This window comes from Panthera onca, chromosome C1 (assembly GCF_046562875.1).
Source record: "Panthera onca isolate mPanOnc1 chromosome C1, mPanOnc1 haplotype 2, whole genome shotgun sequence".
NCBI classification, from domain to species: domain Eukaryota; kingdom Metazoa; phylum Chordata; class Mammalia; order Carnivora; family Felidae; genus Panthera; species Panthera onca.
Genome location: NC_138346.1, coordinates 180,517,885 through 180,541,126, shown reverse-complemented (window position 1 = coordinate 180,541,126; position 23,242 = coordinate 180,517,885). Strand labels below are relative to the sequence as shown.

Genomic DNA, 23,242 nt, shown 5'->3' with positions numbered 1-23,242 from the left:
TCCCTCAGGCATTTCCCACACAAGAAAATGGTCCCAAGGGAAAGAACCTGCTTAAGGTCTTCCAAAGGGAGGTGGACCAGGATCCTGACACCGGTCAGGCTGAGAACATGATTCCAGACCACTGCACGAAGCTGCCCTTCATACCCACCCTTACCCTAGAGCCTCTTCACTCTGTGTGAGGCCAGGCAGGTATCACTGGCCCCATCTGATTGGAAAGGAGACTGAAGCTCAGAAAGGCCTGGGCCTTGTCCAGGGCCACATACTGAGGGGTGCTGTGCCATTACTGGCACACAGATCCTGCAGCCCCTCAGCCTCACCCTGTTCAGCTGAGCCACTCAGAGGTCCCAGAAGTCAGGTGGTTACCTTGTTTCCTGAAAACCCCACAAACTCCAGCAGCCGCAGGATCCTGGTAGGAAGCATGGACAGCGTCTGCAGGAACAGAGGCAGGTGGGCCTGTGGAGGGGCTGGAGCTGTCCCTCCTACTCCCCAAGCCCCCAGAGTCCTGGGGGTAATCCTGGGGGAGTAGAACCTATCTCCAGAATGCCCACAAGAAAGCCCCAGGTTTCCCATAAAGCCAACTTCCCTAGATAGAGAAGTACTACAGTGTGACATTTAGAAGCAGACTGTGTCTAAATCCTAATCTCACCATGCCCACTGGGTCACCCTGGGCTAGCTACATATCCCCTCTATGACTCAGTTTCCTCATCTGGGAATAATAATGCCCCCTACCTCCTCGGGGTCCTGTGAAGATGGATCAAATTAATATATGTAAAGCATATAATGGAGCCTGCACATAATAGTTAGCCATTATTGTTGTTACAAAGAATCCCTGCTCTGCACCAGGGCTCCATCATTGCATTTGATCCTCAGAACAGTCCTGCAAAGAAAGATTACTGCCCCTTTTGACAGATGGAAAAATAGAGGCATGGATAAGTGACAGGACATGTCTAAGGCCCCACAGCTCATCAGAGGGGAAGCCAGTTCTTAAACCCAGGACAGTCCAGCTGTAACATGCTAAAGCATCCAATGAACTCTGCCGTTTGTACTTCTCAGCACTTGGGCCAAGATCCCCGTTCTCATTTTACATACAAGGAAACTGGAACCCAGAGTGGGGCAGGGACACCCCGCCACCCAAGGTCTGCTCTTGGAACAGGCTTTGCCTAGAGAGGAGAGAGCCATCCCCTGCCACACACACTTCTGGACAGGTCTGTGGACACCCAGGACCAAGAGTCTAAATTTTCAATGAGCAACTCCTCCTCCCAGGAGTAGGCTCAGAACCTCTCTCACATTCCTTCTGCCTAGGATGCCCTTCCCCACCTATAGATCCTTCAAGATCCAGCTCAGATACTCCTCGCTTCTTGAAACCTTCCCCAGCTCCTCTAGGAAGGGGTCTTGGCTCTGTCCCTGCAGGTTGCCTGCTGCTTCCAGGCCTGTCTCCCTCCCCACTACTGGTCAATGTTTAACCACCAGCTCTCCAGGATGGAAAAGGCCCTGATTTATTGTGTTTGTCTTTTTCTGGTCCTATAAATACTGCCACCATGGTGCATTTCAAGCTTTCAACTTGACTTGGGAAGAAATGCACAGAGAGACTCTGAAGCACCTCCACCCCACCTCCATCCCAGCTCTGAGCTCCCCATGACATTGGCAATGCATCTGCTTTATCACTAGGTCCCAGGATCAGCTCAGTGCCCAGCACGGTAGGCCAGCAGAGACCACGTGAAGGTGAATTCCCACTCACCAGGTTGAAGGCTCCCACGCCGAGCTTCACCCCTCCTTCAAAATGCCTGTGGTTCTCTCCCTTACAGTATTGTGAGGACTGCACGAGGCTGTCCAGCTCCCTGTGGAGACAGGCAAAGTCCTTTTCAACCACATAACAGCGGCTAGGTCCCATTCCAGCTGGGACTAAGGTTGTCCCCCACTCCCAGCTGATCTCAGAACTCCCTGGTGGTAGACTGATAACAGTTCTGGCAATCAGAGAGCTGACATTCAAGGAATTTCTGACCCCGTCTGCCTAATAACATAGTCCTTGCCCCTGAGCGTCAGCTTTATCAGCCCCAGCACACTTGCCTTGTCCAGCATCTAAGCATTTTCACATGCTCTTCATTCTGTCTAGAACAATTTCTCAACTTTGGCACTACTGACATTTTAGGCTGGGTAAATTCTTTCTTCAGGTAAGGAGGGGGCTATCTGTATATCATAGGATGTTTGGCAGCATCCTTGGCCTCCACCCACTAGATGCCAGACACAACCTCCCCCCAGGTTGTCACAACCAAAATGTCTCTGAATATTGCCAAATGTCCCAGTGAAGAGCCACTGGGCTAACTATAACACCCCCTCCTTCAGGAAGTCTACCTGGGGTCTCTTGGTTGAAATCCACCCTTCTTTTTCCTGGTCATCAATTGCACAGAGTCCATATCCCAGCCCGTCTTGGGCAGGACAGAAGCTTTAAAGATGTGCCTGCCTCTTTCCCAGGCTATGAGCATCTTGAAGCCTTTCAATCATCAAACACTGACTGAGGGCTCCCTGTGTCAGGCACTGGACGACAGCTAGAAGCAAAGCCACCAAGTGGTTGCCGTCACAACTCTCCCACTCTAGGGAACAGATCCTCCCCCAACCCCACCATCAAGTCACTGTGGGGATGCAGGGGGGCTTCAAAGGAGAAGACTCCTGGGGTTTTACCCAGTCTGGGGTTCAGGGAAGGTTTCCCTGAGAAGCCGACACTTGAGCTGAAACCCTAGGGATGGGATGGTTAGCCTGGCACAGAAAGAGTGTTCCTAGCAGAGATACAAGCATGTCCAAAATCCCTGAAGTAGGAATGAGCTCAGCATGTCTGAAAAACTGAGGGAAGGCACAAATGTTTGAGGCAGAGTGGGGTGGAAGCTGTTGCTAGGAGGGCTAGGAGGAGCTCCCGGAATGACTCGGGACTTTATCCTAAAAGCAAGAGGAGTGTCGGGAACTGGTAAGGGGGTGACCTGACAAGGTTTGTGCTTTGGAAACATCGCTTTGGTAGCTGAAGAGACTGGAGGGGGCAGAGCACAATTCCAGCACAGACCCACAAGGCCATGCAGTGTCCATATACTACATGGTGTGTTATATCCCAGTGGTACCTTGAAATCACACTCACAATCTCTCTCCAGGGAAACAGTCACATTAGATGGAGAAAATAAAGATGATAAGTAGTCTCAAGTCAATTCAACTTTTAATAGAAAGTGAGTTTTAATGCCAAACTTGGGGGAAGAAACTGGGCTTTCAAAGCTTTTTTTTTTTTTTTTTTTTTTTTTTTTTTTTTTAATTTTAGAATTAGAGACAAGAATTGTGGTGCCATGTTGAGTAGAAGTGTTCTGGACTGAGTCTTATTTCTTTCATCCCTAGACAAAGCCTGTGCTTGGCCCAGTGCCGAGATGGCATGGAAATGATCTGGCCCTCAGGGAGCTCCCAGCTTGGGGAGGCTGTGTGTGTGGACACCATCCCTGTGTACTAGAGGGGTCCAAGGAAGGCTTCATGGGGAAGGTGGCATTTGGATTGGGCCTTAGTGGATACACAGGGGTTCTGCTGCTGTTCTCAAAATTACTGTTCCTGTGTCTGTCTCCTAGCCTCTACCTCATCAAGCTATTTGTGCAGAATCTGTCTTATTTTCCCCAGGGTCAGGCATAGACTCAGGGGAACCAAATGAACAGATATACCCAGGAAACCACGTAAATAATATTCTGGAAAACTGAGGTCCTGAGGGTGAAGAAATCTGCCTGAGGTTACATGGCATTCTAGGCATCCAGCATCCAGCCAGTGCTACCTCCCACAAAGCAGCCTAAGAGGCACAGGGTAGTAGATGCTGTGGCCCCACGCTCCCCCAGACCAGCCCCACTCACTTGTAGGTCTGGTAGCTGTTTCGAACTTTGATGCCGCCCTTGATGAAGCTCACCATGTTCTCATCCTGCAGGAGGGAGAGACGCTAAGAGTCAGGCTGGATGGGTAGCCACAGGCTTGAGAGGGATCATACAAGGCTCTGGGCCCGGCCTGCCCCACCTTGGGCCCAGCTCTATGAGGGGTTCTGGGTGGCACTCAGAGGTTAGCCAATCCAGTCCTCTGTAACCCCTGGGACTTGAGATGAGGATCTGCTTGCCAAACAAGACCTCTAAAACGTCCAGGGCCTGGAGGAGGCACTCCCGGTGGTTAACAGTGCCTCCTCCAGGTAGAGGAGTTGTGGGAGAGCAAGAAGGACACTCAGTTTTGGACTATTTGTGTTTTCTACAACAAGCATCTATTTGTCACATTTGTAATTTAAAGCACTAATACCTACAGCCCACTTGTAGTTCCACTCCTGGGAGTACATGAGTATGCCCTAGAGAAACGAACAAACATGGGCTACAGGAGTTACCTTCAAGAATGTTCACTGCACTACTCTTCACAGAGTACAGAACCAGAAACAACCCCAATGCCCTTCAGCAGGAGACTGGATGAACAAACTGCTATACCCATAGAAGGGAATATTATACAACTACATAAGGTTGGGTAAAGAAAGCAAGTCCCACACAGCTTGAGGCCTTAAGAAGCCTGAAGCTAACTAAAATGTAACAGTATGCTCCTCACACATGAATAGGAAGCTGAGAAAACTGTTTTTTAAAAAATAGGTTGGGGGATAATAAAACTCTAGCCAATGGTTTCCCCATGAAGGAAGCAGGGGACAGGGTGGGTAGAAGACTCGCCAGCAGTATTCTGTTCTCTAATTGGGTGGGGGAATTCATGGGTGTTTATTATGTGTAATAATAGAATAAAAAAGGCCATACACAATGCAATTATTAACAGTGATCCTAATGAAGAATTAGGATTATCTAATTCTAATTATGTGAGGTACAAAAAGGGAGGACAGCTAACAAAAGTAAACAGTACCCCAATAAAATTCTTATGTGCCTGTATACCCCAACACACGTATTTACATGATGATTGTTATGTTATAACCCAGATTTTCTGGTGAAATCATGAAGTGATGGTTCTCATAATTACCACTGTGTGGTGAGGAGCACAGGCTCCAAGTCAACCAGACCTGTATTCAAATCCCAGCTCTGCCATTTGCTGATCACGTGACTCTGTGAAAGTGGCTACTCCCCTCTAATCCTCCCCTTTACAAGCCTATGGTGAAGATTTAACAATATATGTACATTTATGTAAAAACAACATGCAATGGGTGTAAGGTATGTAAAAACTACATACGTATAATATACGCATAAAGCCTGGTATGTCGTAGAATCAAGTTTGATTCATTCAAACTTGTTTGTTGAATGAATCAAGTACAAAGCAGGCTTTGTGCTAATGCTGGTCACCCCACGTGACCCTCAGCAGGAAAACAGCAGTCGTGAGGTGGAAGCACATCCTAGTAGTGGACGGAAACATGTGTGCTGAGTGTGGAGGGGGTAAAGCCCATCACCTCTGTCACCGAGCCTGGCTAGGGTTGGGAGTGTTGGGGTGACTGAGCCTCAGTCTTCTCCCGAACCATAAGGAGGCAGACTGTGGCTGCTTATAGACCCTCTGGCTTGGATTTGGTGACTGATCTTCTGAAATCCCCAGGCTGCTTGTACAAGAAGAGGGTTCCTACCTGTAGAAAGGTCAGAGCTGCTCTCTGCAGCAGGCACTCTGCATAGCAGACTTCAGCATGGATTTCCTCTGCGGGGAGAAAACCAGCCCTGAGGCCTCCTGGGACTCTCAGCAGGCAGCACAGGCCAAATCCTCCCCACTCTGGGAGGTGGTCTGGTTCCTTCACAGCTATCAGCACTGTCTAGAATTTTCTCACTCCTTGCACTTGCCTTCCACCTGGTTCCCCCATTCCACCATCCAGAATGTCAACATAGGGCCCTAGACCTTGTTCTCTTGTTCTCCACGCATCACAGTGCCAGGCAAGGAGAAGGTGCTGGGTTGAACAGATAAACAAAGAAGATCCTAATCCAGGGAAGCCCACAGGCTTCCCTGTGGGGAGTAAGGGAAGGAGAACTCACACAGCCCAGGGAGTCAGGAGAGACTTCCAGAAGAAAGGACATTTGAATTGAAAAGGAATGGAAAGGCGAGGCAAGAAGAGCTTTCTAGGCAGAGGCCTGGGAGAACCAAAAAACTCTGATGTTTGGGGACAGCCAAGCCACAGAAGGTCGAAATGGGGTTAAGGTAGGGAGAGACTTAGGGGACAGGTAAAGATGAGGGGCAGAGGTCTGACTGCAAAGGGCCTTATACATGGGAGGGGGGGTGCAGATTTGGCCCTGTGGGTATCAGAGAGCTATGGAAGGCAAGAAGGAGGAATGGTCTTGTCAGGTTCATTGTCTTATGTTAAAAACTTCAAGGGCTCTTGAGGCTAGAGAACACCATTTGCTCCTGCACTGAAGAGCCCTACCTTGCTCCAGCTGGCTGCTGCTACTTCCGCGACTGCTGCATGGGGTCACTGCACACAGGCTCTGGCAGCCTAGACCATCTCTCCCACTGCCTTCAGCTATCTGATCCCAGTGCAGGCTCCAAAACCATATTCCCCTCCAGGGCACTTGTGATCACTATGATCATCAGGCCAGTAAACCTAACCAGACACACAATTCTAAGCCCACCCTAGCCTGAAAAGCAAAGCTAATGACCTCGTGATGGCATTTTCTCTCCCCAGCTTCCAGGTCCTCAGCAGGTAATGCCATCAGGTAAGTGAGCCTCCCCTGCTCCCCAGCTCACCTGAGAGCAACTTCTCAAAAGGGCCCAGCCCACTCTGTGAAACTGGGAGATTAACCGCCCCTTTCCCCACCCATTCCTGGGCTGGGGACAGGGCTGCCTGGGGTCAGCGGGGTTGAGAGGACATTGAGATGCCACACCTTCCGTGAATTGGTCCATAGTGGGGCGATGCACCAGGTTGCTAAAGGAATCTGTTACAGAGGACTTCTTCCGGTGCCTGAAGAGGAAAAAGGGGCCTCAAGTCATTCAGTGAGGGTGAGCCAGGGGCCCAGGTGGGCTCAGATGCATCTCCCACCCTTCCCATGGACTCCACACACACTGAACTGGCAACTCTCCCAAGTCCAGGCTTTCTCACACTCTTGTTTCTGTTGTTACCCCTTCTTGGAGCCCCCTCCCCTCCTTCCTCTGCCCTGGCCAGTTTCCAGTCAACCTTTCAGGAAGCAGCTTCGGCATAACCTCCTCCAGGAAGCCTTTCCTGCTCCTCTGACAAGAACCCTACAGCCCCTGACCAGGCAGTTCAGGTGTCAGAGGTGGCCAGTGCCCACCCAGCACAGGGCCTGGCCCAGGGGTGTGCCTAGTGAAAGACGATTCCAGCTGTGCATAAACACTGAGGGTCCATTTGTTCATTCATTCACTCAAGTGGTTTATGTGTACTGAATACCAATTATGCACCAGGCCCTGTGACCTGTGTCTTCATTCAGTCCCCACAACAGCCCTACCTTCATACCTATTTTACATATGAAGAAAGTTGAGTCCAGAGAGAGACTTGCCCAAGATCAAAGAGTTACCACTTGACAGAGCCAGAATTCATCTCCTTAAAATCAGGCCTGGCCCCTGGAAGCTGCTTAGAGACTGGCTCAGATCATAAGACTCCTGAGGCAGAGCTGACAGGGACAGCTCCTAGCGCTTGGGGACACATCCTCTTAGCCAAAAGGAGCAGCATTAATAGTGGCATTTAGGCACTGGGATAGGCCAAGAAGACAGAAGGACAGACCTCATGACCCCTCGTCCCTGCCCGCCCCATGGCCCGGACCTCTGACACAGCGTCTGCGCCTCCTTCATCATGTTGCCAGCAAGCAGGATGTCCTGAGGGTCAAAAGTCATCATGGCCTGCATCTCCAGGATGGTGGCATATGTCAGCGAGTGGTACATGCTCTCCTTGGTTCTGCCAGAGAGAAGGGACATGAGAGCGCCAACCCCCAGACCTCCAGAGGTAGCTGGCCTGTGCCGATCACCGCCATAAACTACCCACCCAGCATGGCAGGGAAACAGAGATTCAGAGAGCGGAAGAGACTCTCCCAAGGTCTGACCCTCCCATTGCTGCTCAAAAGGCCTCAGATCCCAGCTCCTCTCCTTCCTGCTAGTGGCACCAAGTGACTTTCCAACTCTGAGCCTGTTTCTCATCCATTCTGTAGGAATGGCAGCAGCAAGAATGTTGTGTGGACTAAAGTAGGACTTCAGCAACCTGTTGGCCTGAGACCGTATGCCCAGTGCCCAGGGCCTGCCTCTCACCTTCTGCCACACCTCCTAGAGCAGAGCCCAAGTCCCTTCTATCCTCAAGCTCCCCTTCCCCACCCTGCCCCCTGAGCTTGCCCTATCCTTGTTCCCTGGGCCTTATTGGCCTCATCCCCTCCTGCCTTTCCCCATCCCATCATCTGACCATGTGGCTTTCTGCTTAAGTTCTCCCATGGCTTTCATGTCCCATGATATAATGCCTGGGCCCAAGGCTCCACACAACACAGGTTCTGCTGACCTCTCCAGCCCAGCCCTCTTGTCACTTCTGTTTCTGCCCCATGACCTGCCCTCCCTGACTCATCTATCAAGGCTCTCAACTGCTTCCAAGGCCACTGGGCATCCAAGGCTCCCTCCTCGGGGTGCATGTGTCTATAATGAAGCACAGGTCATACTGAATTTATATCAGCAGAGGCTTAGCTCTCTCCTCAGACTGAACTGTGGGCACCTCAAGGACAGAGCTTGTATGGAACTCATCTCTGTCCTCAGTACCAGCGCCACAGGCCCTTTGTGAGCAGCCTCAGGAAGCCTTCTCCTCCTGCCATCTTGCTTCTTCACAGCCCAGACCTCTCAACAGAAAAGCATATGGCAGGGGCTTTTAGTCTAACACATGGAAAGAAAAGCAGGAAGGGAGGGACAAGAAAAATGCCAGTTTCCCTCTGCACTTGGGGAAGTTACAACGTGTCTCAGCCTTGATTTATACTTCTGCAAAATGGGGACAATAATTCTGGCCTGTCCAGATCCCTATGGGATTGGCAGGGGATCACTCTTGCTCGTCACATGGTAGGAGCTACAGCAGTTTTCACTCCCTTCCCTACACATCCCCTCATTAATTATTTACAAAACTCCTCAGTGCCAGGCTTATGCTGGGAACTTCAGGGGAAAGAGATGACTGTTCTATTGTAAAATCACATGACTTCACCCCTTTTCATACCTTTCTCATTCATAAAACTGTAAAATTAAAAACGCTTTGTAAATTAAGTGTAAATTCTGGGTGACCTCTCTGCCCAGGTAATATTATCCTGGGGAGCCAAAGGTTTTTAAAGGAAACCAAAGGCTGGCCCACCCCTCACCAGCCCTGGCAGCTGTCCCAGGTCTTTGCTAGAACTCCTTAATCTGAAGGCAGTGGCTTGTGGAAAAGAGGCCACAGCCTGAAGTGGAGACAGAACTCAGGCTTCAGCGTCCCTGAGACACAGGCTGGAATCTTGGCTTTGCCAGTTACCAGTTGTGTGATCCTGGTGAATCTTATAAACTCTCTGAGCCTCAAGTTTCTCCTCTGTAAAATGGATACAATAATCATTCGCTCCCAGGGCTCTGGGTTGCTTAAATAGGACACCCAGGCCAGAGCCACATCATTGATGCTCAATAAACGTGAGTCTGCCAGGGTCAAGGGTCACTGCCCTAGAGAGAAACTCTCCCCTTCAGCAGACGTTTCCCTGGCAGTACCCAGACCCACCCCTCCAGATAATCCCCTCCCACCCCAGGCCTCTTGAGTTCTCAAGCCCCTGCCCCTCTCTTCCTCTTTCCACACCAGTGAGACCTGGGACTTAGCCCTAAGCACCCAGTCTGATACTGGGTCCAGAAGGAGGGGCAGCCCCACGTGGGCAGCTGGCAGGCAAAGTGGAATTTCTAGTCTGAGGCCAAGTGCCCAATATGCACCTGCAGCTAGGAATCCTGGCTCTTCCCCAGCCTACCACTGGAAGGCCCTCAACTGCGTTCTGGACTAGGACTTGTGGTACAGGCATACATGGAAGGTACTGAAGGTTTGGTTCCAGACCACTGCAATAAAGTGAAGCAAGTCAAATAAATTTTTTTGTTTCCCTGTGCACATAAAAGTTTAATTAAGTATGTAACAGCATTATGTCTAAAAAAAAAATACAAAACTTAATTAAAAAATACTTTATTGCTGGGTTATTGGGTGGCTCAGTCAGTTGTGTCCAGCTTCAGCTCAGGTCATGATCTCACAGTTCATGAGTTCGAGCCCCATGTCGGGCTCTCTGCTGTCAGCACAAAGCCCGCTTTAGATCCTCTCTTCCCCTTCTATCTCTGCCCCTTCCCTGCTCTCTCAAAAATTAAAAAATAATAAATTAAAAAAATAAAAAGTGAAGGTTCATTGCTTCTGACTGATGAGGGTGGTGGTTGCAGAAGGATGGGTTGGCTGTGGCAATTTCTTTAAATAAGACACCGGGTGCCTGGGTGGCTCAGTCAGTTAAGCATCTGACTTCAGCTCAGGTCATGATCTCATGGTTTGTGGATTTGATCTCCACACTGGGCTCTGTGCTGACAGCTCCAAGCCTGGAGCCTGCTTCAGATTCTATGTCTCCTTGTCTCTGTCCCTCCCCCACTCATACTCTGTCTCTCTCAAAAAAATAAATAAATAAAACATTAAAAAAAAAGATGACAATGAAGTTTTGCTGCACTGGTGGACGCTTGATTTCACAATTTCACAATTTCTCTGCACATGTGATGCTGTTTGATAGCATTTTACCCACAGCAGAACTTCTTTCAAAATTGGAGTCAATCTTCTCAAACCCTGCTGTTTTATCAACTAAGTTTATGCAATATTCTAAATCCTTTGTTGTAATTTCAACAATCTCTACCAGGAATAGATTCAATCTCAAGAAATCAAGATCTTTCTTTGCTCATCCACAAGATGCAACTCCTCATCCGTTCACGTTTTATCATGAGATTGCAGCACCTCAATCACATCTTCAGGCTCCACTTTTTTTTTTTTTTAATTTTTTTTTTAATGTTTATTTATTTTTGAGACAGAGAGACAGAGCATGAACGGGGGAGGGGCAGAGAGAGAGAGAGACACAGAATCGGAAGCAGGCTCCAGGCTCTGAGCCATCAGCCCAGAGCCCGACGCGGGGCTCGAACTCACGAACCGCGAGATCGTGACCTGAGCTGAAGTCGGACGCTTAACCGACTGAGCCACCCAGGCGCCCCCAGGCTCCACTTTTAATTCAAGTTCTCTTGCTCTTTCTGCCACATGTGCAGTTAACTTCCTCCCCTCAAGTCTTAAACCCCCCAAAGTCATCCATGAGGGTTGGAATCAACTTCTTTCAAACTCCTGCTCATGTTGATATTTTGACCTCTTCTCATGAATCACAAAGTTCTTAATGGCATCTAGCATGGTGAATACTTTCTAGAGGTTTGCAACTTACTTTGCCAAGATCCATCGGAGGAATCACTACCTATGGCAGCTCTAGCGTTATGAAATAGATTTCTTATGTGGTGAGACCTGAAAGTTGAAATGACTCCTTGAACCATGGGCCACAGAATGGATACTGAGTTAGCAGGCATGAAAACAACATTAATCTCATTGTACATCTCCATTAGAACTCTTGGGTGATGAGGTGCATTGTAAATGATCAGTAGTATTTTGAAAGAAATCTTTTTTTTCTGAGCAGGTCTCAACAATGGGGATAAAATATTCAGTAAACCATGTTGGAAACAGACATCTGTCATCTAGGCTTTGTTCTTCAATTTAAAGAGCACAGGAAAACTAGATTTAGCATAATTCCTAAAGGCCCTAGGATTTTCAGAATGGTGAAGGAGCACTAGCTTCAACTTAGAGTCACCAGCTGCATTAGCCCCTTACAAGAGCCAGCCTGATCTTTGAAGCCAGGTCCTGACTTCTCCTCTCTAGCTATGAAAGTCCCAGATGGCATCTTCTTCCAGTATAAGGCTGTCCCATCTACACTGAAAATCTGTTGTTTAGTGTAGCCACCTTCATTAATGGTCTCAGTAGAGCTCCTGGGTGACCTGCTGCAGCTTCTACATCCTGTCACTTCACCTTGCACTATCATGTCATGGAGACAGCTTCTTTCCTTAAACCTCACAAACCCACCTCTGCTAGCTTCCAACTTTTCTTCTTCAGCTTCCTCACCTCTCTCAGCCTTCACAGAACTGAAGAGAGTTAGGGCCTTACTTTGGATTAGGTTTTGGCTTAAGGGAATGTTGTGGCTGATTTGATCTTCTATCCAGACCACTCAGACTTTCTCCATATCAGCAATGTGGTCAGCAATCACTTTGTTATCATTCTGTATATTCACTAAAGAGCACTTTTAATTTCATTCAAGAACTTTTCCTTTGCTTTCATAACGTGGCTGTTTGGTGCAAGAGGCCTCCCTTTTGATCTGTCCTGGCTTTCAACACATCTTCCTTACTAAGCCTAGTCATTTCTAGCTTTTGATTTAAAGAAGGGACATGCAACTCTTCCTCTTACTTGAATACTCAGAGGCCATTGTAGGATTATTAATTGGCATAATTTCAATGTGGTATGCCTTTACAGAGGTAGGACGACTCCCCAAACCTCAGACACCCCAAGTTTAGTTTATAATCCAAAGTTCTTGTTTGCTTACAAAATCCTGACCCCTGAAAATAAGAGTCCCTCACCTCTGAGCTAAACCCAAATCTGGGACATGATGCCCATTGGGGTCCCACTTTCTGGGCCCAGACCAGCTGTCAAACTGGAGAGGGCACTGGAAGAGCCATCAGAAAAGCACAGTGTTGGGACCTGGGGACTCCTTGGCCATGTGGAGATCAGCTAAGCCTTGGGGCCTCCAGCTCTTCCCTCCTCTACCAAAGACAAAGTAAAATAAAGCTACTCAAAGAAGTGACAAACACAGAAAACAAATGCCCAGGCTGGGGAGGAGTGGGTGGTGGGGCTGGAGCTTGATGAGCCCATTACTCTCTGAGGGCAAAGTATGAATAACAATTAAATGAGACACTGCATGCATAATGAGGAACAGTGAATGAAACTGGACCCCAACATTTTTTGAAGCTTCAATGGCTACAAATGGAGAGGAAAGGTCATTTTTTAGCAAGAATTATTTCCCCTAGGGGCACCTTGGTGGCTCAGTCGGTTGTGTCCAACTCTTGGTTTTGGCTCAGGTCATGATCTCATGTTTCATGAGTTTAAGCCCCTGTAGGGCTCTGTGCTGACAGTGTGGAGCCTACCTAGGATTCTCTCCCTCTCTCTCTTCCCCTCCCTGACTTGCTCTGTCTCTCAAAATAAATAAATAATTAAAAAAAAAATATTTCCCCTAGACCAATGGTTCTTAATAAAAATGGGGAGATATTTTTCCTGTCCTCCTCACCCCAAGCCTCCATCCCAACCTCTAGCATCTGCCAAATTTCTCAAAACATGTTTTGGTTGTCACAAGGTGGGTGTGGGTGAGAAGTGTGTTAATAACATCTACTGTTTGGGAACAACACTCTTAAACTGAAAAAGAAAGAAAAGATTCTTTTCTGGAATGGGACAAGAGCTAAGATAAAGAGTAGCTTCACTACCTTAAGTGTGAAGTTAAAAGATACCCTCATGGAAAAACTGGTTTTCTCCATGGTGCCTCCTTCAGGGCAAGCATTTCCTCTCTGAGGCCTGAATTGTAGGGCCTGAGGTGTAGGACTCCTGAGGTGAGGGAATGAATGCCCTACTGAGGTGAGGGAGGATGAGACAGCCCCTCAACATGCAGTGGCTGTGGGGAGGGGGTGTAGAACATGTGGGGGAAGGTCGGCAAGGAAGGTGGCAGGGAAGAGCCTGCTTAGGGACAGGTAATGACCAGAAGGGAGGTGGAGCTGGGGAGTCTTCCAAAATACTGGGAGGGGAACCTAGATGTTCAGGGATGGAGCAAGACAGAGCTTGGCCTGCCTCAGACTGTGGCCACACTCTTGCTGCAGACCCAACCCCTACCCCACCTCAAGCCCAGATCCCCTCAGAGGGTGGGGATGAGGTGCGGGGACTGCTGCAGAGGGATCATTATAAGACTCATGATCATCACATGCTGGAATCCCCACTGCCCCCAGAAACTGGGCCATTAACTCCAAACAGGACAACAATGGGTCAGTCAAGTCTACAGAAATTGAACAGGTCAGGCTTGTGAACTCAGGGGAAGCAGTCCCCGAGTCAGCATTTGCCTTCCCTCAGAACTTGAGGGAACCAGATGTGGCAGAGGACAACCACAACCTAGAGCTGAAAAGAAGGCGTTAGGCAAGTAGGCAGCACACGTGATTAGCCCCCAGGCCCCTCACCCCTACCCCAATCCCAGAATTCAGGCAGCCAGGGGTACTCTGACCAGGCTGCGGAACAGCTTCTCTGGAGAAGCTGACATCTGGGGCCAGGTCATCCAAAAGCCAATCCGAGCAATTACAAGGTCAAGGAGCCAGGTGCTTCCCTTCTGGTCATTACCTGTCCCTCCTCCCTGCCACCTTCCTTGCCCACCTCCCCCAATATCCAAAAGCCAATCCCACCAATTACAAGGCTAAGAACTGGCTCTTAAATATGACCAGACAGTCAGGGACCATCAGGCATTTGAGGAAAGCCCCCACCAGAAGATTCTCCCATTACATAGAAAAAGGGAACCTGGAAAAAAATGGAGATTATACAGGAAAATAATAAAGCATTTAAAAGAGAAACATATTCTGTGATAAAAATAACAACAAATACTTACTAGAGTGCTCACTATATGCCAGGCCCTGTCCTAAGGACTCTCATACTCCAAATATAGATATAAAGAACAGAATGCACCCAGAAACCAAGAATAAGATGTTGTAGGGAAAAAAAGAACATTCAGAAAACAATGAGTCTGAGGAAATTAATCATATGATCTCAGAAAAAAAGAAAATAGAAGGATCTCTTCTAACTCAATAGAAGGATTTAATGATAAGGTTGAGGAAATCACCCCCAAACTAAGAGAAAACAAAAAGAGAAAGAAATGCAAAACTGAGCAGAAGGTAGGAGGCTTAGAAGAGGACTAGCCCAGGAAGTCCAATGTTTGACTTAAAGAAAGCCTGAGAAAGGGAGACAGAACATGGAGGGGTTGTGCTAGACAATGTCCTAGAACCAAAAGGCAGTCTCCAAATTATTTTTAAAAATACCTACATTTCAGCACATTATCATGAAATTTCAGATTTGCAAGGATAAAAGAGATGATTCTAAACATTTCTGGGGAAGGAAAAATGATCACGTGCAAAGTTAGAAAAAATTAGGGTTCCTGTGGCTATAGTAGATGCTAGAAAACAGGGATGCAATGCCTTCAAAATTCTGAGGGGGGAGAATTATATTCATGTAACTCCTTCCTAGGAAGTTTCTAAAGCATATGCTCTGATAAAATGAGGGAGGGTACCAGAGAAAAAGCCAGGTCAAAGAAACAAGAGAGAAGTAAAGAAGTAAATAAGAGAGAAGTTCCAGGAGATGGCTGGGAGATGCCCAGTAGACACAACTATCCTCCAGGGGACAGGTTTCCAGGAAAAACGTTATAAAGAGTTCAGGATGAATGTACAGTAAATTAGGCCAATGAAAAGACAAGGCAGGGGTACCTGAATGTCTCAGCCAGTGGAGCATATGACTCTTGATCTCAGGGTTGTGAGTTTGAGCCCCACATAGGGTGTAGAGATTATTTAAAAATAAAAATAAAAAATCTTAAAAAGAAAGACAATTAACTCCAAAAAAGAAATGTAATCTTACAATGTATGACTCATCTCTGTGATGAGCATTAGTTACCTAATTATAATAATGTAAATACTATAAATTTTTCCAGACACTGTAATATAAAGATAAGAGAAAGGATGAGGGAAGGGGAAGGGAGGTAGAGCAGGGTGTAAGAAAGCTAAATTCTTGTCTACCAATAAATGTTTAAAAGTAAAAGGTAAAAAAATTAAAAATGAAAAGGAAAAAAAGAATTTTATGGAGTATAAATTCTTAATGTTTTTAAAAAGTAGAAAAAAGTGATAAAGAGCAATATAAGCATATCATTTAGAAATAAGGCAGCAAACACTAGAAGAAATGGCTAAAAGACTTGAGTAAAAGCAACTCAAATCTTGGGTATTCTGGGGAAAAATGAAGAAAAGCAGCTGTGTTACAGCTGACAGGGGAAAAACCCCGAGTGGATTCAGTGGGAACAAGAAATCAAACTGGGAAAGGCCATAAGAACCCAAAAGTAAGGAAGTCACAGTGACCTTGGGGAGGACTGGGCTGCTCAGGGCTGTAGAATGGGGAGCCCGAGCCTCTATTTTTATGGGACTCCCAGGGGTCATGGTGACCCAGAAGGCTGAAGAGATTCAGTTACATGGAGTTCCTCTTACATAAGACCTCTGGTTCTCCATGACCAGACACTACACGTAGGCTCCCGTGTATGTGCACACGCGTGTGCACACACACACACCCGCCCCCACCCCCAATCTGGGCTTAAGCCTCACCTGGGCTTGAGGTAGCTGAGTGCTTCTGAGAACTGATTGGTGAGGAAGAGGTCCAGGGCAGTCATACACTGGTCCAGGGCCTCATGGAGGCTGCTCACAGGAGTCCTGCTGGGAGAGACACGGAAGTGACCAAGAGCCCTCAACCCCTGTCCAGGCTAGAACAAAGCCCCACAGGGCCCATGCAACCTCCCTGCCAGCCTTGGATGCCTGTCAAAAGCTCCTCCAGGGGAGGAGACACAAAGACACAAAGACAATTTGGACATACCTCTAAGTGTTCCTAAAGGTGGGAGAAAAGAAGAATGGGGGTGTCATCTGAGATCTGGTGGAGGGGTTTGGGGACACAAAGACAATTTGGACATACCTCTAAGTGTTCCTAAAGGTGGGAGAAAAGAATGGGGGTGTCATCTGAGATCTGGTGGAGGGGTTTGGGGAGGAGCAGAGGATGGAGAGCAAGGAAGCCTCAGGAACAAATTTATCTTACCCCTCACAAGGTTAAAGGGAGTCTTTATGGCCCTTCTGACCCATCAGGCTTTTTTGCCCCGCCTCCCAGGGGGGCACAGCCCACCCTCTAAATCCCACTTCAGTCCTTTTCCTCTTCCTCCTTCTCTAGGACTTCTCCTGCCCATCTTGAGCCTGCACTCTAGAACTCCAGAGACACTGTCACAATGGGCTGTGGTGTGCAGGCCTCTCAAAGGCCACCTTCCCTGTACCTGACCCTCTTCCAGCCCTTACATTTCTCTATAGCTTTTATCACTCTCTGACATACACATATATATTTCTTTCTTTCTTTCTAATTTTATTTTATTTTGTCTGTCTCCCTCCACTAAAAATAAGCTTCCTGAGGGCAGGATTCCTTCTTCTGTTCAGTGCTGCATCCCCAGAATCTAGCATCTGGTACAAAGTGGGCTTTTGATAAGTATCTGTTAAGTGAATGAAAACTGATTGAATGAAGAGTCTCAGGCTGGAACAAATCCCTGAGCTGTCTGGGTCTCAGCTTCCCCAACTGAAAAATGAGAGATTAAACTATGAAATCCCCAGAGTCCTATCTTGAGGATGTCTCTTCTCAAGGAGTCTCTTCTGAGTGAGAGAAGGTTCCAAAAGGGGCCTTGATGACCTCACTGAAAGGAGATCCTTTCCCCCAAAGTTAGTTAAGAGAGTCCCTTTCCACCTGGCAAACATCTACACATAACTTTCCCAGTTCTAATGTCTCTTCCTCTCTGATGCAGCAGCAGATCTTCCTGGCAAAATGAAACAAATTGAAACATGTACCTTGTTCAAAATTGAACTCTTGTTCATTCTCTCAAGCCTGTTCTCCCCCAGTCTTTGCCATCTTTTTTTTTTTTTTTTTTTAATTTTTTTTTTCAACGTTTTTTATTTATTTTTGGGACAGAGAGAGACAGAGCATGAACGGGGGAGGGGCAGAGAGAGAGAGGGAGACACAGAATCGGAAACAGGCTCCAGGCTCCGAGCCATCAGCCCAGAGCCTGACGCGGGGCTCGAACTCACAGACCGCGAGATCGTGACCTGGCTGAAGTCGGACGCTTAACCGACTGCGCCACCCAGGCGCCCCTAGTCTTTGCCATCTTAATGAATGACATCCCTCTACCCAGTTTCTCAGGCCAGAAATCTGACAGTCAGCCTTGATACGTCTACCCCATCACTAAGCCCTATCAGTTCCGCCTCTGGAAAATCTCTTAGCCCAGCCCCTTCTGTGCCCAGTGAAGGCCACCAGCACCTTCACCCAGGGCTGATGGAAGACTGGCCCTTCCACTCTCACTCCTCCTGCCCCTGTTCTCTCTCTGTTAAATCGTTCTGCTCAGTATTTCAGGTCTCTCAACTCTCTTCTTTGCAATCTCTTTGAATCTGTTACAGTCTAAGTGATTTCTTCAGATCTTTCATTTCACTAATTCTCTATAAGGCATGTGTGATTTGCTATTTTTCCTGTCTACTGAGTTTTTAATTTCAATGATTATATTTTACATTTACAGAAATTCCATTTGCTTCCTTTTCAAATCTGCTTGGTCGTTTTGGGCAGTATTTTGTTCCCTGTTATTATTTCAAGTCCATCTTGACTCCTTTACTTGTTTTAAAAACATTTATATTCTAGATCTCATAATTCTAGCATCTTTAGACTCTCAGTGAAACAAATTCTGTTGTTTCTTGCTTTTGGTGTCTACTACTCACAATGACTTGTTTCCTTGTGTGTTTTGTAATTTAACCATGAGTTCCTATTTGGCTGATCCCAAAGGGATCTTAGGAGAAGGATCCATTCCTCCAGAGAGGATTTTCATTTACTTTGGCCAGATTCCCTGGGCTACTACCATCCTATGATACTTAAGTTACTTTTTTAGGTTAGTATTTCTAGGACCACAAAAGGAATAGGTTTTCAAACCCAAAATTTGTGTGAGGGCAGATTAAAATTTATAAGTTTCTAGGGAGCCTTTTTTCTCCACTAGACCTGTCGTCCCCCTTTATGAAAGGGTGTCTACCTCTTTCTGGTCAATATTCCTATTTGTTGGGGGGATAGCTCTTTGGAGGTCCTAGATTCATGTGGTGGTATAAGGGGGACAAGTTTCAACTCCTCACACTATCACTGGGCTGGTCCATCCCTTGAATGGTCATTAAAACTCCAGGCTCTACCAACTTCAGCTCAGGTCATGATCTCGCAGTCCAGGAGTTCAAGCCCCACATCTGGCTCTGTGCTAACAGCTCAGAGCCTGGAGCCTGCTTTGTATTCTGTGTCTCCCTCTCTCTCTGCCCCTCCCCACTCGTGCCCTGTATCTTCCTCTCTCAAAAGAAATACACGTTAATTTTTCTTTGTAATTAAAAACAAAAACAAAAACAAAAACGAAGTCCTCCAGGTTTTAGATTTCTGGAATTTATAAATACCTTCACATTTGCTATGGCTTCATCTCATTTATCAGCATGATTTCAGCTTTTCATTCTTGGCTTTAGAAGATTTGTTACTTTGTGGAAACTCAGGAATGTATTTTAAAGCATGTTTGGAGTAACCCATCCAGCCTCTAGGTAGTTTTTATAAGGGAGAATATTGAAAGCATTATTGCCTCTAACCCATCCCTCTCATAACAGCCAAAGTTCTCTTTTTAAAACCTGAATCTGACCATGTCACTTCTGAACTTGAAATCCTTCACTGGCTTCCAATTCTCTTAGGTAAAGACCAAGTTTCTTTCCATGGCCAAAAAGGCCCCATCAGAAACAGCCCCTGCCCCTCTCTTCATGAGAAGGGCACAGTGTCTTCCTTTGTGCCCAGGGCTTAGCCTAGTGACTGGTGTTCAGTCTGCCTATTCTGTGAGCACTTACTGCCCTGGGTGTTTAACTGGCATTCTCTCCTTGAGTCTTCACAAAGCCTGTGAAGTAGGATTATTATCCCCACGGTAGATGAGGCACCGAGGAGAGGTGACTAGGCCAAGATCACATGCCCAAGCATGGGTCCTAAACAAGTTTCTGCCTGAGCCAGTGCCCTTCAGCTCAGCCCCAGGAAGACAAGTCTGTTGTCCTGGCTTATGACTACCTCTAAACAATTCCAGAGCCAAGAGCCTACCTCCCATTTCTGTATAAACACCACCACCACTACCACCACCACATCCACCTCCCATCAAGAAAGAGGTTCTAGGGGCACCTGGGTGGCTCAGTCCGTTAAGCATCCGACTTCAGCTCAGGTCATGACCTCGCAGTTCATGAGTTCGAGCCCCACGTCAGGCTCTGTGCTGACAGCTCGAAGCCTGGAGCCTGCTTTGGATTCTGTGTCTCCCTCTCTCTCTGCCCCTCCCCCACTCATGCTCTCTCTCTCTCTCTCTCTCTCTCTCTCTCTCTGCTCTCAAAAATAAATAAACATTAAAAAATTTTTAAAAAAGAAAAAAAGAAAGAGATTCTGCCTGCTTGGTCCACATGGAGAGAAAGATGCACAGACAGATGGACATAGAGCACAGAGGTGAATTCCCTCCCTTGGCAACGCTAGCACCTCTTCTGCTGAACCGTAGTGAGGTGATTCTGAGGTGACTCTCCAGACTGGGAGCTGCTTTGGGGTGGCCCTGGGGCTGATTTTCACCTTCCTTTTCTCCCACAAATACCCTCTAATCTCTGGTTCTGGCCCAGCCCTGGCCCTGCCCTTGAAGACTTCACGGTCTAGCAGAGAGACAGAGGCAGACAGAGGCACTGACAGCCAGAATCATCAAGGCTGCATCATGGGAATCACTGAAGGCTAAGGACGCCCAGAAGTGGAAGGGGAGCACTCAACAGAAGCTTTCTGGAAAAGATGGCACTGAACTGAGGACAAGATGGAGAAAGAAGTCCATGAAAGGGAAAAAGCCGAGCAAGGAGCTAGAGTCATGATACCACAGTGACAAGGAAGCACAAGCTATAGGGGCAAGGTGGCAAGACAGGCTCTAGAAAGCCTCCTCTGGAGGGGTGAGGCAGGGGTGTCCTGGCTGGCTGGGGAGCTCAGGAAGGCTGGGGACACTGACCCCATTTGACTTAATGACTGCATTAATTCACCACCACTGAGAATATCACTCCAAGTTCTCAATCCTCCCACCAGCCCAGAGGCAGACACGCTTATCTGCATTTGACAGATAAGGAGATAAAGACAGTGAGGGCAGGGGCCTAGTCTCCTCCACCCAGGAACCTAGGAGAAGGCAGAAATGCTTTCCATAAAAACAAACTGGCCAAAAACATTTTTCTTCCCCTGACTGTGACTGAGGTCCCCACCTCTCTGCAGGCTGTCCCCATGTCTTCAAGACCTCTATGCTCCAAGTCACCTTGCCAAGCCCAGATTAACACATTACTGAGCTTCTGAGGGGTTGATGGTGGCCTTTCCACTGTGCCTTGGAGAACCTGAGGCATGGAGGTGGGGAGGGGGGAGCTGAGCTAGATGGAGCATAGAGCAGGGCTGGTAACCGATGCCAGGAGCTTTGGCATCACAGGGGAGGGATGTTTGAGGCCGGAGTGAGAAGGGAGGTGGAGTAGGGGAAGGGGTGTCAGACAGCCTGAAGTCACCCCATTCTCCCTTTTTTTAGCAGATTTAAAAAAAAAAAAAATTATTTTTTATTTATTTATTTTTGAGACAGAGAGAGACATAGCATGAGCAGGGGAGGGGCAGAGAGAGAGGGAGACACAGAATCTGAAGCAGGCTCCAGGCTCTGAGCTGTCAGCACAGAGCCCGACGCGGGGCTCAAACTCACAGACCGTGAGATCATGACCTGAGCCAAAGTCAGACGCTTAACCGACTGAGCCACCTAGGCACCCCACCCCATTCTCCCTTTGCCTCCCCCTCCCCACTTTAGTCTGCCTGGAAGCTGCTACCCTGACATCTGATGGGCAGAGCTGGATGGAGCAGAGGAACCTCTCATTCCCCACGGGGGCAGTAGAGGCAGTGCAAGGAAGTCACTTAGGGAGCAGAATGGAACCACAGCTGGCTTTTCCTCCCTGCTTCACCATTCAAGGGGAACTGTGGCTGAGGGGAGCAGGGGGATGATCTGTGCATGGGGACCTATCGCTTCCAAAGTGACCTTTCTTCTTTTAAATTTTTTTAGAGAGCACAAGCTGGGTGGGGAGCCGGAGGAAAGGGGCAGAGAGAGAGAGAGAGAGAGAGAGAGAGAGAGAGAGAGAGAATCTCAAGCAAGCTCCATGCTTAGCGCAAAGCCTGACACAGGGCCCAGGCCTCAATCCCACCACTGTGGGATCATGACCTGGGCTGAAATCAAGAGTCAGATGCTCAACCGACTGAGCCACCCAGGTGCCCCCCAAAGTGACCTTCCCAAATCGCATATATGATTGTGACTCTCCTTCCAGAGAGTCCCCTTAGCTGTGAATAAAATTGAGCATGATGTGGCATGGAGGGATGTGACGTGGCCTAGTACAGTGTGGCCTTCAACAGTATTGAAGGTGGATAACCCTGGTCTCAAACTATAGCTCAGCAGTTACTTGTTGGAAAAAGTTAGGAAGGTTCTTTAACCTCTATAAGCCTCAGTTTTCTCATCAATAAAATGAGAGTGGCAGTACCCACCTCCTAGTGTTGTTAAAAAGAACAACTAAGACAATGTAAAGCACAATAAGAAGTATTCAGGAAATGTTAGCTGTTGTTACTTTTTTTCTACGGTTATGTATTTCCATCATGTCTGGAGCAACATTACGTTTATTATTTTTTTTTAATGTCTATTTATTTACTTTTGAGAGAGAGAGAGAGAGAGATAGCAAGCAGGGGAGAGGTAGAGAGAGAGGGAGAGAAAAATCCCAAGCAGGCTCCATGCTGTCAGCAAAAGCCCAACACAGGACTCCATCTCACGAACTGGGAGATCATAACCCAAGCCGTAACCAAGAGTCGAGCACTTAACTGACTGAGCCACCCAGGCACCTCTGCAGCAGCACTACTTTTATAATGAAACCAAATAACTTCAAAATACTGAATGTCCATATCCTATAACCCAGCAATTCCACTCCTGTGGGACAACCGAAAAGATAACTCATGTGTGTACAAAGGACAACCCTATAAGAATATTAACTGTTTGAATAGCAAGATGCTGGGAACTACCTCAATGTCCATAAAGAAGGCCGATAAATAAATGGGGGACTCTACATCGGGTGGTATGCCATACATCAGGGAAAGTGGGGACGAGAGCTGCAAGAATCAAGAAGGCTACATCTCAGAAACCTGAAGCTGAGTGAGAAAAAGCAAGCTGTAGAATGATTCATGCTGTATTTATATAAAAATTTTAAAGTCAGAACAGGCTACATTTTTTTTAGATTTATACACACTCAGCAAAAGAATAAAAACATAGAATGACAAAACCAATAATACTGTAACAGTGTTGTAGGGTGA

At 47.5% G+C, this 23,242-nt stretch overlaps 1 protein-coding gene across 8 annotated transcripts in view; it reads right to left on the bottom strand.

The window, feature by feature from the left end:
• TTC39A (tetratricopeptide repeat domain 39A) overlaps positions 1–23,242 on the bottom strand; it is a 54,033-nt gene that overhangs the window by 15,059 nt on the left and 15,732 nt on the right. For 3 of the 8 annotated variants that reach the window (XM_060625116.3, XM_078451917.1, XM_078451916.1), the window contains exons 2-8: positions 16,405–16,512; positions 7,724–7,855; positions 6,831–6,907; positions 5,591–5,658; positions 3,867–3,931; positions 1,739–1,838; positions 364–429 (exon numbers count right to left, since the gene is read on the bottom strand). In XM_060625116.3, the coding sequence (XP_060481099.1) occupies positions 364–429; positions 1,739–1,838; positions 3,867–3,931; positions 5,591–5,658; positions 6,831–6,907; positions 7,724–7,855; positions 16,405–16,512 (616 nt within the window). Of the gene's footprint in view, positions 1–363; positions 430–1,738; positions 1,839–3,866; positions 3,932–5,590; positions 5,659–6,830; positions 6,908–7,723; positions 7,856–16,404; positions 16,513–16,885; positions 17,060–23,242 lie in introns of those variants that run through there. The other 5 variants (XM_078451915.2, XM_078451919.1, XM_060625120.2 and 2 more) reach the window with 3 other exon arrangements.